We start from the raw sequence: 14920 nt of genomic DNA, 5'->3' as shown, positions 1-14920 counted from the left end.
CCGCTGCCCCGCTGGCTAGCCTGCCTTTCCGCCCATTCCTCCCGATTTGGTTCCTCCCTCCACCCCCCCTCTTTTCCGCTCCGACATGGCCCGCTCCGATTTTGACGCATTGCAGGTGAGAGGCGACCAATGGCCGCGGCAGTCTCAGCCTGCGCCTGGCTCCCCAGCCAATGGGGGCGCGTGTCACAAGTGCTCCGTCACAATACTGTGTCCTTCCGCTGGAAGGCGGTTCGAGGGAGGGGCGGACGAAGAGAAAAAGCGCCGACGGGCGGAGAGAGGGAAAATAGTCCCCCCTCTTCTTCACCCCACCCCACCCCGCAAAGAGGAGGGGAAGTGGGCGGGGCTCGCGCGGCGGCCGAGAGCAGCTCGGACGCGCGGAATGCGGGGAGAAGGAAGGGGGCGGGGCGCTTCCCTGGCGGCCGTTGGCGGAGGGATCCCTCTCGCGGCGTGTGTGTGCGTGAGGCGGCCCGCAGCGGGTTCCGGCTAGTGCTCTCCCACCTCCCTTCCCCACATCGCCGCCGCTGCTCCGCGAAGCCTCTCGACGCTCCAGCTGCTGTCGCCACCCGGACCCGGCCATGGTGAGGGGCGCGGGCGCCTGAGGGGTTAATTGAGGAAGGGGGGGCGGGGGCGAGGGGGGGAAGGGGTTAATGGAGGGGGGGAGGGGGCCGAGGGTCTCTGAGGAGGGGGCCAGGTAAGTGCCCCATTGATTTTATTGTGTGTGGGGGGGGTGTTAATGGGAGGGGGGCAGGGGAGAAATGGCGCCAGTGAAATGCTTGTGGGGGGTGCAGAGTCAAATGGGGGGGATTTGGGGTGCGTGAAACGAGGGGGGGGGGTCACCGCCCTGCATGGGGGGGGGGTCGGCGCGTGCAAGTCCTGGGTTGCAGGTGGGGGAGCACCTGGTTGGGGGAGAGTTTTTTTTGGGGGGTGAGTGAATGGAGCTGGAGAGGAGACAGATGTGGGGAGGAGGGGGCAGTTTTGGGGGTTGCAGGGTTTTGGGGGTGCCAGTTTGACTGCAGGGGAGGTTTTTTTTTTGGGGGGGGAGGCTTAAGACGCCCTTCCTACGGAGTGAAGGGGGGTGCAATGAGCATTTGGGGGCAGCGAGAGAGGCGAGGCGTGGGGGGGGAGGCTGATCTCACCCCCCCTCTCTCTCCTGAGCCTTCCTTGCGAAGAAGCACGAAGGGGAGAGGCGAAATGTGATAAGATGAGCAGTGTGTGTGTTGGGGGGGGGGTTGTTGATGCTGGATTGTGTGCTGGGGGGGGGGTCCAGGGGGTGAGGCTGGGAAGAAAGCGCTGGCGTTGATTCTCAAGAAAGCTGGGAGGAAGTGCCCTGGATGCTGGGTTTTCCAGAATGGCTGGCTACCTGGCTGGTTAGGTTCTTGGGCAATTGGGGCAAGGAGCAGGTGGCAGGGTTAATGGGAGTGGAGCGGAAACGCAGGGCTCGGCTCAGGTGTGGATGTGGTTTCAGGGAGCTTGGCTTTTGGGGTGGGAGGCGATGTGGGGGTGGGAGCACCACAGGTGCTGGACAGAGGAGGTGATGGCAGCAGGGGCACTGGGCAGAAAGCCCACCTGGCTGGCGGATGTCATGGGGCAGGAGGGGCGGGGGTTGAAGAAGGGTGGCAGCCGAGTGTGCCAGCTGATCATCACAAGGCCTTTGGCAAGAAGCGGTTGAGGGTGTTTGGATCTGCCCTTCAGGGGTACTTTTGGGTATGGGTCTTGTTTCTGGAGATGTTCTCTTGGGTAGCAGCGCTGTAAGGCTGCTGAATGATGTTGCTGAGAGTGGGACACTCGGAGGGCCATGGGAAAAGGGCTGGAGGTGATTCGTTGAAGGGGATGTGTGGGAGATGGCATTTTGTAGCCCATTGTTCAGAAGCCGACAGACAATGAGCCTTTGTGGGAGGTGGCCATGTAGAGTATCTGGTGTGAGATGAGTTAATGGTGGTAGAATTCGAGGAAGTGAACTGACAGGACCCTCAAAGGTCAGGCTGGTGTTTCTAGGAGTGGAAGATCTAATAGGCAGAAAAGATAGGGGGAAGCATATTGAGAGGGTTATGATTTGAAGAGAGAATGCATGGAGTTGGTAGTCTTTTGAATGGTCTCCTCATAAGCTGTGTTGGGGCTGGAAATGGCGTGGCTGGGTTGCTGATGAGAATTCACTTTCCATCATCTAGAAGAGCAGGGAGGCTTGTCGTGGGGATGTAGGAGAACATGGGTGTGGATCCTTACAAATATATTTGAGCTGTCTTCTTCTTAATGAAGGTTTTATTGCATGCATGTCCTTCTGTTCCATGAGGCTCCTGATGGTCTGCTTTCCAGGTTACTGTTTAGCTGCAGCATCTGATGTTCTCATGCACTGGGCCTCAGAAGCCACTTTGATTTGCCTCAACAAGGAAATTGACAAAACTCCTGACTCAATCAAAAGCATGGAAGTAACCAATCCATCCTGTGTCTCACCTCTGACTGGCTTTGGGGGGAAGTGGGGAAGCCATCCAACACAATAATTTGAAATGTAGTGGGGTAGTTCTGGTCTAATTGCCGCGTGACAAACTATTTGGCAAGAGATAATAGTGTGAAGACTACTTTGTAGTCTGGTGATGAGGAGAGGGAATCCTGGGGACCTTAGGGATGCTTGGAGAGGAGCCATAGTTCAGTAATAGAGCCACAAGCCTTGCATACAGAGGGACCCATTTTTTAGTCCCTGGCATCTCCCAATAAGGCTGCAAGAGACTCCTGTCTGAAATTCTGGAGAGCCGCTGCTAGTCAGTGTAGACAGTACAGTAGCCCAGATGTAAAGCACAAGGTTTGGTGTCTCAGTATTACAGGGTCACTTGTCTGTGGGTAGGAAGAGTGCTCACAATGGAGAAAGAATGCCTTCAAAGAGCCACCCTCCTGTAATGAAGCCAGGGGTCCTTCTAGTTTTGATCTTCCTCTCCCTGCTGCAGCTTCCGGTGCGTGGATGACGCACTAATTCCTTCAGTCCCTTGCTGGAGCCTCCCTCAGCCCGTTGCAATATAGAAGAGTGGCTTCCTGTTTGAGTCTGCATTTCCCTCTGGCGGCTTGGCTTATCTACCAGAAGCTATTAGATTATTATTTTCATGCTGGCGGCTCTTGCCATGCTAACCTACTTTCCAGAGCATCTTTCCCTCAGGCCATCTAGATTGGCTACCCTGAAGGGCCACCATCTCTCTCTTTCTCTCTTTCCAGCAGTTATTGAGATGTAGGCCATCTTAAGCAATGCTGAAAAGGCCAGTGAGATTTTTTTGGGGGGGGGATAGCATGATTTGATTGGGCAGGGGGATGAAGGCCAGGACTGTCCTTCCTTGATCTTACCACGGCCCTTGGTCTTCTGTCCTGTAGGGGTGCTATTATAAATGCCAAGCCACTTCTGAAGGCTGATTCTGAAGAGCAATGCAGTTCTTCTTGCTCTTTGCGTTTCCCTCTCGTCTAGCAGACCCTGTGTAGCTTATGCGATCTGACAAGTTTAGACAGGGATGTCAGAGTTCAAGCTTTTGCCCTGAAGAAATCTTTGGCCAAGATGAAAGTCAGGTGGCTGTTCTGACCCCCTCCTGCCCTGTTGCCCCTAACAGTTCTGTGCCTGAGCTCAAAATGAGGATTTTTTCCTCTCTTGGCTGGGATGTGGGTGGTCCCACCCACCCTTTCCTGCATTGATGTGACCCTTTGTGGTGCAGTGTATTAAAACCTTCCCCAGATCCTCACTCTCTGTCGCTGCATTGGAAGTGCTTTATCATCCTTGTTTCCTTTTCTGACAGTAGAGGGCTCCTAAGTCCACTGCAGTCTGTTTAACTGAGCCCCTGTTAATCCGGGGTAGCATTAGTTTCTCTGCAAAAATACCTCTAGCTCTAAAGCCTAAATGGGTCCGCCCCCCCCCCCCCAGAATGTGGGGCGTGGGGAGGACTTCATATGGCTGCACGTGGACTTTCATTGGGGGCTTTCCTTCTTCTCCCCCTCCCCCAGCGGACTTTGCCCTTCTGCATGTTGCACCCTTGGCAGTCCTTGGTGATATCTGCATTTTGCAAGGAGCGACTCTCAGGCGGTATCAGGTTTGCCTTGTATCTTCTGCTCTGGCTCTCACTGTGCTGCAGTGTTGGACTGGCTGGGACTGCAGTGAAGGCTGGAGTCCAAGCAATCCTCGTGTTTTGCAGCTCTTACTTCCAAAAGCACTGAAGTAGAATGTTAAAACTCCTTTTTTTAAAACAAGTGCACCGTAATGGGTGTGAGCTGCAGGCTGCTTCTTAGCCAACGCAGAAGCACGATGGAATGGTGCAGCCAACTTCAGCAAGGCCAGACAAGGGGGAATGCGGCAGAGATGCTCTTGTCCAGGATGTCAGAAGTCCCATGATGTGGTAATACAAAGGTGGAAGTGTGCCTCACTTCCCCTTATCCACTTTACTCAGTACCTGTACACTGCTGATAAACACCCTCACTTCTCCCTAGGCCAAGATAATTTGCATTTCTATTCCCACCATTCTTCTGAGATATTAATCATTCTTACCACAATGCTGTGACATAAGGTAGGCTCAGTTATTAACTTGCCTATGGTCACCCATTAAGTGCCATGGCTGATTAAGGATTTGAACCAGTGTCTTCCTGATTCAGTTCTAAAGCTTTGCCCTTGTCATCCCAGAGCCCTACATTTCTGCAATAACATTCAGCCAGAAAACTGCCTTCTGAATGTTGCCTTATTTTAAGGAAGAAGAATACTGGTTAGGTTCAGCCATTGAATGCTCAGGTCGAGTCATGGATCCCAACAGAAATCAGTCTGCAGTGTTGCACTGTCTGTCCTTTTTTCATCCTGCCTTTCCTCCATTCTGGGGCAGCTTAGCATAAGCCCAAAGGCAAAGCATTAATACGGTGCAAATAAAACATCAATAAAATCACAAATTTGCAATATAAATACAATGAAACAGCAGAAATAGATTATCTGTGTCTAAAGGCATGCCATTTTGGGTTTCATTTCTGAAAGCACTGTAAATGGGAAACGGGAAGAAATCATTGCTTTGAGATCCTTTTCCAGTTCTGTTACTTCTGGCTGTGTAAATGGCCACCACCATATCTTGTGGCAGTGAATTCTATACTTGATGGTCAAACTAGCTAATGACCCCACCCCTGTGGCTTTTTTCCAGTCCTTCCTGCATGAAGCAGCTGGCACTGTTGGTCTCTGTCTGCACCTTTTGCTGTGCATCTGCTTTCTGGTCATGATACACTGTGGCTTAGATTGCAGAACCTGACTTGTGAGAGGCCAACGGGTGGGTGGGTGCTGCCACCGCTCCTGAAACTGGCATGGCTTCAAGGGCCTTTTGGTGCCTCCTGTAAACATAGGCATGATGCAGAAGGGGGCTGGGCATGTCTAGCTCAGAGCAAAGCTTGGGGGAAGTGGGCTTGAGAGTGTTAGGCTTAACTTCTATGGTATTTCAGCAGATGCTGTAAGTTACTTGAAGAATCCAGCCACCTTTAAAAAAAAATCCTTCTGACTTGCTCTTAATTGTTTATTTGCTCCTTCCTGACAATTTTTGAAAGCCAGCAGAAAGAGGAAGGAGAATGTTATTTCACCAGGGTCATCCCTTTAAAGAGGACACAATCCTCTGGGTCGGTGCTCAGCAAAGCAGGCATAGATTGGCTGTTGAGGGGTTTAATGAAGCGGGCTAACCGGTGAGCTTCAGGACCCACCTATCCTGCTCTGAAGCATTTAGGTTTCTCCACGTGACTTAAAATCGTAGCACTGTAGAGTTGGGAGGGACCACGAGGGTCATTTAGGAGACCCCCCTGCAATGCAGGAATCTTTTGCCCTGCTTGTTCCAGTGATGCAGCTGTCGCCGTCCACCTGCAGTTCTTCTGCATTGTGCCATATTATGGGGGATGTGCATAGCTCCAGGTTTAAGACTTCTTGGTGAGAGCCAGGGTGAAGGAAGGCAGCAGTGACAACCGTAGGGAGGAAGCAATAGAATGATGGACAGGCTTAGAGGCCATGGCCCATCCTGGTATGAGGAGCGGTGTGCTTGGAAGCCCCTTCTCACCGTCTGCTGTGGATTGGGCTGCTGCTACAATCTCAGCTCTGTAGCCCTGAATTGCAGAACTGAGGCTGGGGGTTAAGCCAAATGCAGCCACATACAGCAGGTTGGCAGCAGGAGACCCTTTGGATACTGCAGGTGGACTGGTAGGTCACAAGGTGTGCGAACCTGAGCTGGGGGCTTACAGGTAATGTGGAAAATGGCACGGGCTCTGCTGCTTCCCCACCAGGGAGGCTGATAAAAGATGTAGAGAGGTTTGACTTGGGATGACTCTTCATTTTATGTGTGTTTTTCTCTCTCACTTCTTTCAGGCTGACCAACTTACCGAAGAGCAGATTGCAGGTGAGTCCTCAGCATATGATGGCAGTAAATATTAACTCGGCTGGCACTAAATTGATCTGCACGTTGAGGGAAGACGAGCAGTACATCCCCTTGTCTACTGGCTTTGAAGCTGGGTTAACTACTGCTCAAACTGAGCCAGAATGCACATGGTGAGGGGCAGCTTGTGAGCTTCTTTGCAGAGAAGGAGGGTTTTTTTGCCTGGTAGTCCTTAAAGTGCAGAATCCTTACTACAGTTCCTTTAGGAGAGATAATTTCCCCATCTGCTGGGTTTGAGTGGTGGTGTGAGGGCAAAGCCACAAAAGATCAAAACAAATCCCTGGGAAAATGTGAACAGGCTTGTGCTGCCACCAGCATTTTAGGCACTTGGGATTTCAAATACATCACCAGACTCACTTGGTTCCTCTCTCTCCCAAGTCTTTGGAATGGGGCTGGCTAGTACATGATCTCTATGTAGCTTATATCAACCCTGCTCCCCCCTGCAGAATTCAAGGAAGCCTTCTCCCTCTTCGACAAGGACGGGGATGGCACCATCACCACCAAGGAGCTTGGCACTGTGATGAGGTCTCTGGGTCAGAACCCCACCGAGGCAGAACTGCAAGACATGATCAATGAAGTTGATGCTGATGGTAAGTGGCCCCAGCACTAAGGGGGTCTGGGCAGAGTAAGTGATCCAAAACCCATGGCTTCTGCCAGTACTTTATGCAGCAATTCAGCGGGGGTTGCTTAGATTGGGGAGGAAGCTTTATTCTTGGCGGACGAGAGGAACAGTTTACCACTTGCTCACTGAGCTTCTCTGACTCCCACCCCTGCTGTTTCCCTGCCTTTTGTGACTGAGAGGCAAGTTAAGAGGTAGAAGCGAGAGGGATATTGATTTATTTGATCTTGCCAGACTAACATAGACTGGCCTATGTATTAAGTTGCCAGTGAATGCAATGGTGGGGACTGGTTCTGATGGGGTACTAGCTAACAGTGGAGTGGGGGATGGGTCAAGGCTTGTGAAGGAACCAGAAAGCCAATAGTAGTTGTAGTAGTAATAGCAATAATTGGAAATAGCACCCCATTTCCTTCCAGGGATAACAGAAGGGTGCAACATGAATGTCTTGAAAATACCACTCACTTTCTTCAGTGTATATAAAAAAAATTCCTTCCAGTAGCACCTTAAAGACCAACTAAGTCAGTTCTTGGTATGAGCTTTCGTGTGCATGCACACTTCTTCAGATACACTGAAACAGAAGTCACCAGACCCTTCTATATAGTGAGAAGGTGGAGAGGGGTATTACTCAGAAGGGTGGTGGGAATGGGTGATTGGCAGATAGCTGTGATGAGCCTGTTGACGACTCTTAACGACTGCAATAGGTCTTACAGGAAAAAGCAAGGGGTGAAAGGTGTATATATTGCCTTCCAAGTTGCACTGTCCAAGATGCTTAAAAAAAAACAAAATACCAGCAGTTGGGTAACGCCAGCAGCATCTTGAGATATTCTTTGTGATTGCTTCACAGGCAGACCATTTAGCAGGCACTAGTTTCAGTGCTGGGGTGTGGAACTCCTTTTGTGCCATAATGTGTCCAACTCCAACACATTCCACCAGCTAGTTAGGTTCCCTCCAAGCGGGGCTTCAGTCTTCCGAGGCTGGCTTTGTCCTAGGGTGGCTATTTGAGATTGGCCTCGGCATCCCAGTCTTCAGCTGCATTCGTTTCTGCTGGCTTCATCTTACTGGTGCTCATTTCTGATTTCAGGGAACGGCACAATTGACTTCCCAGAGTTCTTGACCATGATGGCAAGGAAGATGAAGGACACAGACAGCGAGGAGGAGATCCGAGAGGCTTTCAGAGTGTTTGATAAGGTGAGGAAGTTGAGAAGGACCACCCGCCTTGTGGAGGGGAGGGAGGGGAGTGGACAGAACACTGCCATGCATCCCTATATACTCTCAGGAAGAATGGCAAGGAAACAGCAGTGTCCCCTTCCCTTAATCTGGAGCATACAGAATGGAGAAGGAAAGGCCATCTGCCAGGATAAAAGTGGAAGGTGCTGCCTTGCTGTGCTGCTCCCTGCTAAACTGATTCCTTTGCTTCCAGGATGGGAATGGCTACATTAGCGCAGCAGAGTTACGCCACGTGATGACAAACCTAGGGGAGAAGCTCACTGACGAGGAGGTGGACGAAATGATAAGGGAGGCAGATATTGATGGGGACGGGCAGGTCAACTATGAAGGTGAGTCGGGGATAGGATCAGCATCTTGCCTGCTGCCGTTTTGGCAGCCAGAACGTTTGCATGAAAGAATTGAGGTTCTGCTTCGGCAGAGGGTCTCTAAAGAACTCTTCTGGTTTTCGAGGGCCGTAATTGTGTCACAGACTTCAGCCATCTGGGTGGCGTGGAAGCACCGTAACCATTTTTACATATCATGTTGAGGGGGAGATGCCTTGGATTATACATGTATCACACTTCACTTTTGAGCTGTGTGGAAATAACCTCAAATTTAATACTCCCGAGTCCGCCAGTGAGGTCCACATATATGCAAAACGTATTCAAAGGCTTTGAAGTTTGCTTTTTTTATAGGCCTTGGCTGGATAGAACCAGGGCTTTCTTAGCCCTTCCCCTCAAATCTTGATGGTACTATTCTGGGGACTTTTCTTTGCTTCTTGAAGCCTACAGTACTCTTCACACATTGTTCGATATAGCAGGGTACACATTAAGGTCGTGTTTAGTGATGGGGGTACCGTTGACTTCCCCTCTGGTAGTTTTCTCTGGATGAAGGCATTATGAGAGTGGAGCAGATACAGTTCATAGCATTATCACAGCTCTGTTTGCTTTTATCTTAATAACTGTGACCGCTGACTGGGCTGATGTCTAGGGAGCTTTTCGACTAGGTGATCTCAAGTCTTCCAGCTTCAAAGGGTGTACTGACTTCGCTTTCTTACACTGTGTCTCTTACAGAGTTTGTTCAGATGATGACTGCAAAGTGAAGCCCGCAGAGTGGGTGGCTGGCAATGCCCATTCTCCTTCGATACTTTTCTCCAACACACTCTCTCTACTTAAGTAACCTGGTTCTCTAAGCAAAACAATCGGCTGTGGAATAAATCTGACCAAGCAATTAAAAAGAACAAAAAAGAAACTCCCCAAGCTGCATGATTGCACTCATCTCTCCCTCCTTCTTCTTGCTCTCCCTCCTTCCCCCTCCCCGCCTTTCCTTCCTTCCACCTCTTCTGGTGCACCCCCCCAAAAAAACCTCCCCGAGAACCTCCAACCTTGTGGATGTCTTTTGTTTCCATCGGGTCTTCTGTTCTGCAGCCAGAGCTGGCCTGTCTCCCAGGGCGCAGATTCTTTCTCTTTCTTTCAAGAATCCACACGATGGGGGTGGAGAGAGCGCAAAAACCTTCTTAATCGTGTTGCATGTGTCTGGCACTGTGGTCGTGCGCATTGACATGGCGGTTGCCACCGAAGGTCTTGCCCCAGGGAACACCGAGGAGGGGTACATGGAGGAAACGGGGTTGTTGTTTTTCCCCCCCTTCGTTTTCGTGGGAGGGGGGGCGCTATCCCACCGCCGGGGTGCCTGTGGCTGAAGGCGGGTTCCAGAGAGCTCCGTCAGCATGATGTGGGGAGAAGAGGCTGTTAAAAAGAGGGGGAGGGGGGAGCGTCCGACAACTGTCCGATTGGCTCTTTAAAGAAAAAAGAAAAGAAAAAAAACACGCAAAACCGAACCAACCGCCCATAATTTTAACTTCTGTCTCTGTTCTTAACCTTCTTGTATAAATTGTAAATGTCCTTACAGTTTCCAAAGCATTGTGTCCAGACATTGGAGCTGCTATGTAAATACCTGATGCTACAGGCCCCTTTTGCGGGGAGGGGGGGTCGCCCCGCGTATGGCGATGGCGAATGCTTTTGATTGGCAGCTTGATGGGGTTTGGGGGGGGAGGCGTCGGAACGGAACCGCAATAAAACAGTGAAGCCGCTGCTGAGTGAATGCCAACTGCGCCAGCACACCCTCTTCTCCCTCCCTCCCTCCCCCCCGCCTTCCTCATGCGACGCTTCATTTTTTTCGTAGTGGCTCTCTCGGTTTTAACGCTTGTGCCGCACCTTTGGCTTCAGTGTCTGTGCTCTTTTAATGTTGCTTCCTTAACTCCGCCTATCCCCACCCGCCCCCCCTTCCCTCACGGCAAAACAGCATGGGCCGCAAACTTGCTTCTCTTTACTTTTTTTCACTTTTATTTTTTAATCCAAAAAAAATTTAAATACATAAAGAAGAAGAGAAATAAAAAAACCAGTTTTGGAGGGGGAATCGAAACAGAGCTGCAGAATTTCCCTGAAACCGGGTGAAAGAAGAGTGCTTTGCGCAGTCCGTGGCGGATTTGACCACGCCCCCACTTATTATTATTTCCTGTCTTCTGCACTCCTGTGTTGAGCAGAGGTGGAGGGATCTCACCTGAGAACTTAGGCAGGGGGCGTGGGGAAGGTTGGAGCAAGAATGTCTTTGAAAGCAGGTGGTGTTGTGTTCAGTTCAAGCTGTGAAAATAAAATTATATCAATGTTTTCCAATAAAATGCAGTGACTACCTGAAATGGCTGTGGTTGCTTTGGTATTCCCTGTCCCCTTAACTGGACCGCCTCGTTCGGTTGTTTTGTTTCACAGTTGCTGGAACAGCTTAAGATGTGAGTGTCTCTTTTCCCCATGGGCGAATGCAGCAAATTCCCCTTGGGGAAACTTTTTGAAAACAAATTAAATTGGTAAGAGCTTTCCTCTGAAGCTTGTAATCGCTGAGCCGCTTCCATGGGCTTCTGGTATAAGCCTGGAGCTACTTGCATTGGAAAGCAACATTGGACTTAATTGCTTTGAGCAGAAGCAGCCGCGTTCTGTCTTTATGTTGCTCCCATCGATCCTGGGTGGGCAAAGGAAGGAAATGGAGGACAAGGGAGCCAAAAGTATATCTGAAGGAGCGTCTCCTCCCCCATCGTTCTGCCCGGACACTGAGGTCCAGCTCCGAGGGCCTTCTGGCGGTTCCCTCACTGCGAGAGGCCAAGTTACAGGGAACCAGGCAGAGGGCCTTCTCGGTAGTGGCGCCTGCCCTGTGGAACGCCCTCCCATCAGATGTCAAAGCGATAAACATCTACCTGACATTCAGAAGACATCTGAAGGCAGCCCTGTTCAGGGAAGTTTTTAATATGTGACATTTTAGTGTATTTTTCATCTTTGTTGGAAGCCGCCCAGAGTGGCTGGGGAGACCCAGCCAGATGGGCGGGGTACAAATAATAAATTATTATTATTATTATTATAAAAGGAGGGTAAGGAGATAGCAAAGGAAGCCGAATGAATTCTTTGCCTCTCTCTTCACAACCAAAGATACAGGCAGATCCCAGTACCTAAACCTAAGCTTTGCAGGAGTCTAAGGAACTGGGGCAGATAGTTGTGATGAGAAATGATTCTCTAAGCCTAGTAGGCAACATGGAAATTGACAAATAGAAATACTTTATTGCCACTGTACCACTTGTTTGGATGGTTGGATAGTGCTGTCGAAGCTACCAGCGTGAGTGTAACCAAGCTGCGTGAGGTGGTGGAAGACAGGAGTACCTTGCGTGCTCTGGTCCAGGGGGTCATGAAGAGTCGGACACGACTAAACAACAACAACCACTTGTTTACAGTAAGATTAATCCAGATAGCATCCACCCGAGAGTTATGAAAGAACTCAAATGTGAAATTGCTGGTCTTTTGTCTAAAGTATATAACTTGTCTCCTCCATTCTTACCAATGTAAACACTAGTTGTAACACTAGTAACTAATGTAACACTAGTTGTTTTCAAAGGATGCAGGGGGAATGCTGTTAGCATACTGTCTGCCCCAAGAAAACTGGTGGAAAGTGTTAAAGATAAAATAGCCAAACATAGAGAACAAGCCTCGCTCAAACAGAGCCAGCATGCTTCTGCAAGGGAAAATCTTGTCTCGCAAATCTATTGGAGTTCATTGACAATGTCAACAAATATATGGGTATAGATTGGTTAATACAGTGTACTTGGACATTCAAAAGCATTTTGACAAAGTACCTTATCAAAGACCTCTGAGTAAGCTTAGCGGTCAAGGAATAAGAGGAGAGGTCCTTTTATGGATCAGGAATTGGCTAAGTTGCAGGAAGTAGAGTAGGAACAAATAGACAATAGGGAGAAGTGGAAAGGATCAGTATTGGTACTTGTGCTATTTAACTTCTTCATAAATGATCTAAAGGAATGAGCAGTTAGGTGGCCAAGTTTGCAAATGATATTAAATGGTTCTGGGTCATTAAAGCAAAAGAGATTGTAAAGAGCTTCAGGAGACCTCCCAAAGCTGAATGGGTGATAAAATGGCAAGTGCAATCAAAGGTAAAGGGACCCCTGACCATTAGGTCCAGTCGTGACCAACTCTGGGGTTGCGGCACTCATCTCGCTTTATTGGCCGAAGGAGCCAGCGTACAGCGTATTGGCCGAAGGAGCCAGCGTACAGTGCCAGAGCAGCGCACAGAAACACCATTTACCTTCCCGCCGGAGGGGTACCTATTTATCTACTTGCACTTTGACGTGCTTTTGAACTGCTAGGTTGGCAGGATCAGGGACTGAACAAAGGGAGTTCACCTGATCAGCAAGTCCTAGGCTCTGTGGTTTAACCCACAGCGCCACCTGTGTCCCACAGTCCAAGGTAAACAAGTGTAAAGTGATAAAATACCGGAGCACAAAATATTAATTTCATAGGCTCATGGGGTCTGAATTGGCAGTGACCACAAATAAAAATTTGGGGTTGAAGTAGGCAGCTTGATGAAGGCAGACCCAGCGCGTGGCAGCTGAGGCAATTTCCATGCTATGGGTCATTAAGAAAATGAATTGAAAATAAAATGGTTGATAGAATGTCGTTACAAACTTCCATGGTGCAACTGCGTTTGGAATACTGTATGTGTTTCTGGTCACCTCACCTCAAGTAGGATATTGAAGAATTGGAAACTGTTCAGAAAACTGCAAGAGAAAGAAAGAAAGAAGAAAGAAAGAAGAAAAAGGAAAGGAAAGGAAAGGAAAGGATGCAGCGTTCAGGACTTTTAGCTAAGACAAAAGGTGAGTTAGAGTGGACAGGATAGAAGTTTATGACATAGAAGCATAGAGTTGGAAGAGACCACAAGGGCCATCGAGTCCAACCCCCTGCCAAGCAGGAAACACCATCAGAGCACTCCTGACATAAGCCTCTGCTTAAAGACCTCCAAAGAAGGAGACTCCACCACACTCCTGGGCAGCAAATTCCACTTTTGTGGAATTTGTGGGTTAAACCACAAATTCCACATAATACATGGCATGGAGAAAGTGCATAAATAAAAGTATTTCCCATTCATAACACTGCAACTGGTTGATCTCCAGTGAGACTGAACATTGGAAAATTCAGAACAGATACAACAATTTCTTCTCTCTATGCGTAGTAGGAACTATGGAACTCATTCCCTCAGGAGACAATGATGGCCACCAACTTGGATGGCTTTAAGAGAGGATTCAACAAATTTGTGGAGGAGAGGGCTAGAACTTCTCCGGTAGCTTCGATGGCTTTGCTGTGCCTCCACAGCTGGATGTACCGTAATAATGCTTCCAAATTATACTTTCTGGAAGCCACAAGAGGGGAGAGTTGCTCTTGTTCTCAGATCCTGCCTTTGAGGGTTTTCTACAGGCAACTGGTTAGCCATACTGAGAACAGGATGCTGGACTAGATGGCCATTGGCCTGATCCTGCAGTCATTTGTGTGTGCCTGTGTGTGTCTGCATACGCTTCGCTGCGGATGAGCCAGTCCAAATTGCATTTCAGTGCCACATTGTCTGCAAGACCTAGCTAGAGCTGTGCTGGCTGCGGACGATGGGAGCTGGAAGTCTCTCTAACATCTGGAGCACACCATGTTGGGGGCAGCTGCCCAAGAGAGTTGGATCTGCGGCCTGCGCTCTTACATTCTACACTAGCTGCCAAAACCCTGCCCCACTGGCCACCCAGTTCCTCTTGCATGCAATATTTATTTTCAGTATTTATAGGCTGCCCTAGAACACAAGTCCTCTTGGTGGTTGTCAACAAGAAGAGAAATTAAAATCCGGGAACAGTCAGAGCAGCCAGAAACACAGGATAGAAACACTTAAATCTGCAGCTGTTAAAAGTATAGCGTGCACTTGGGGGGGGGGGTTTCTAATGCTTGTGGTTTTTGCAAGTTGCAAAAGCGGAAGATGACACCCTCTGCTGTGGAACATGGCAAAGACCTCTCTTAAAGTTGAGGAGTTCTCAGAAATACGGGTATTTGGTTACAGCTGCTCGACTGACGCCAACTTTTTTGCTCATAGGGGGTCAGCCATGAGCTGCTTCGAGGCAGAATCCCAGCCGCCCTGGATCCATAATAATAATAATAATAATAATAATAATAATAATAATAATAATATATTATTATTTATACCCCGCCCATCTGGCTGGGCTTCCCTAGCCACTCTGGGTGGCTTCCAGCAATATATTAAAATACTGTAATACATCAAACATTAAAGCTTCCCTAAAGAGGGCTGCCTTCAGATGTCTTCTAAAAGTCTG

General features: G+C 49.2%; 1 protein-coding gene across 1 annotated transcript; it reads left to right on the top strand.

Moving 5' to 3' along the window:
- The first annotated feature begins 429 nt into the window (after window positions 1-429).
- On the top strand, window positions 430-10924 carry CALM3 (calmodulin 3). The gene is made up of 6 exons (XM_081922470.1): window positions 430-578; window positions 6338-6368; window positions 6851-6994; window positions 8105-8211; window positions 8444-8579; window positions 9303-10924. The coding sequence occupies exons 1-6, from the start codon at window positions 576-578 to the stop codon at window positions 9329-9331; spliced, it is 450 nt and encodes a 149-aa protein (XP_081778596.1). The 5' UTR covers window positions 430-575; the 3' UTR covers window positions 9332-10924.
- Window positions 10925-14920: the final 3996 nt, after the last annotated feature.

This window comes from Podarcis melisellensis (genome assembly GCF_964234715.1).
Source record: "Podarcis melisellensis genome assembly, chromosome: 8".
Classification (NCBI taxonomy): Eukaryota; Metazoa; Chordata; class Lepidosauria; order Squamata; family Lacertidae; genus Podarcis; species Podarcis melisellensis.
This window is presented reverse-complemented; position numbering and strand designations above follow the sequence as displayed.

Bases quoted from the DNA above. Each gene is read 5' to 3' on its own strand.
- CALM3 (XM_081922470.1), top strand. The intron at 6,369-6,850 runs GTGAGTCCTCAG...TCCCCCCTGCAG, and splicing joins TACCGAAGAGCAGATTGCAG to AATTCAAGGAAGCCTTCTCC. The intron at 6,995-8,104 runs GTAAGTGGCCCC...TTCTGATTTCAG, and splicing joins CAATGAAGTTGATGCTGATG to GGAACGGCACAATTGACTTC.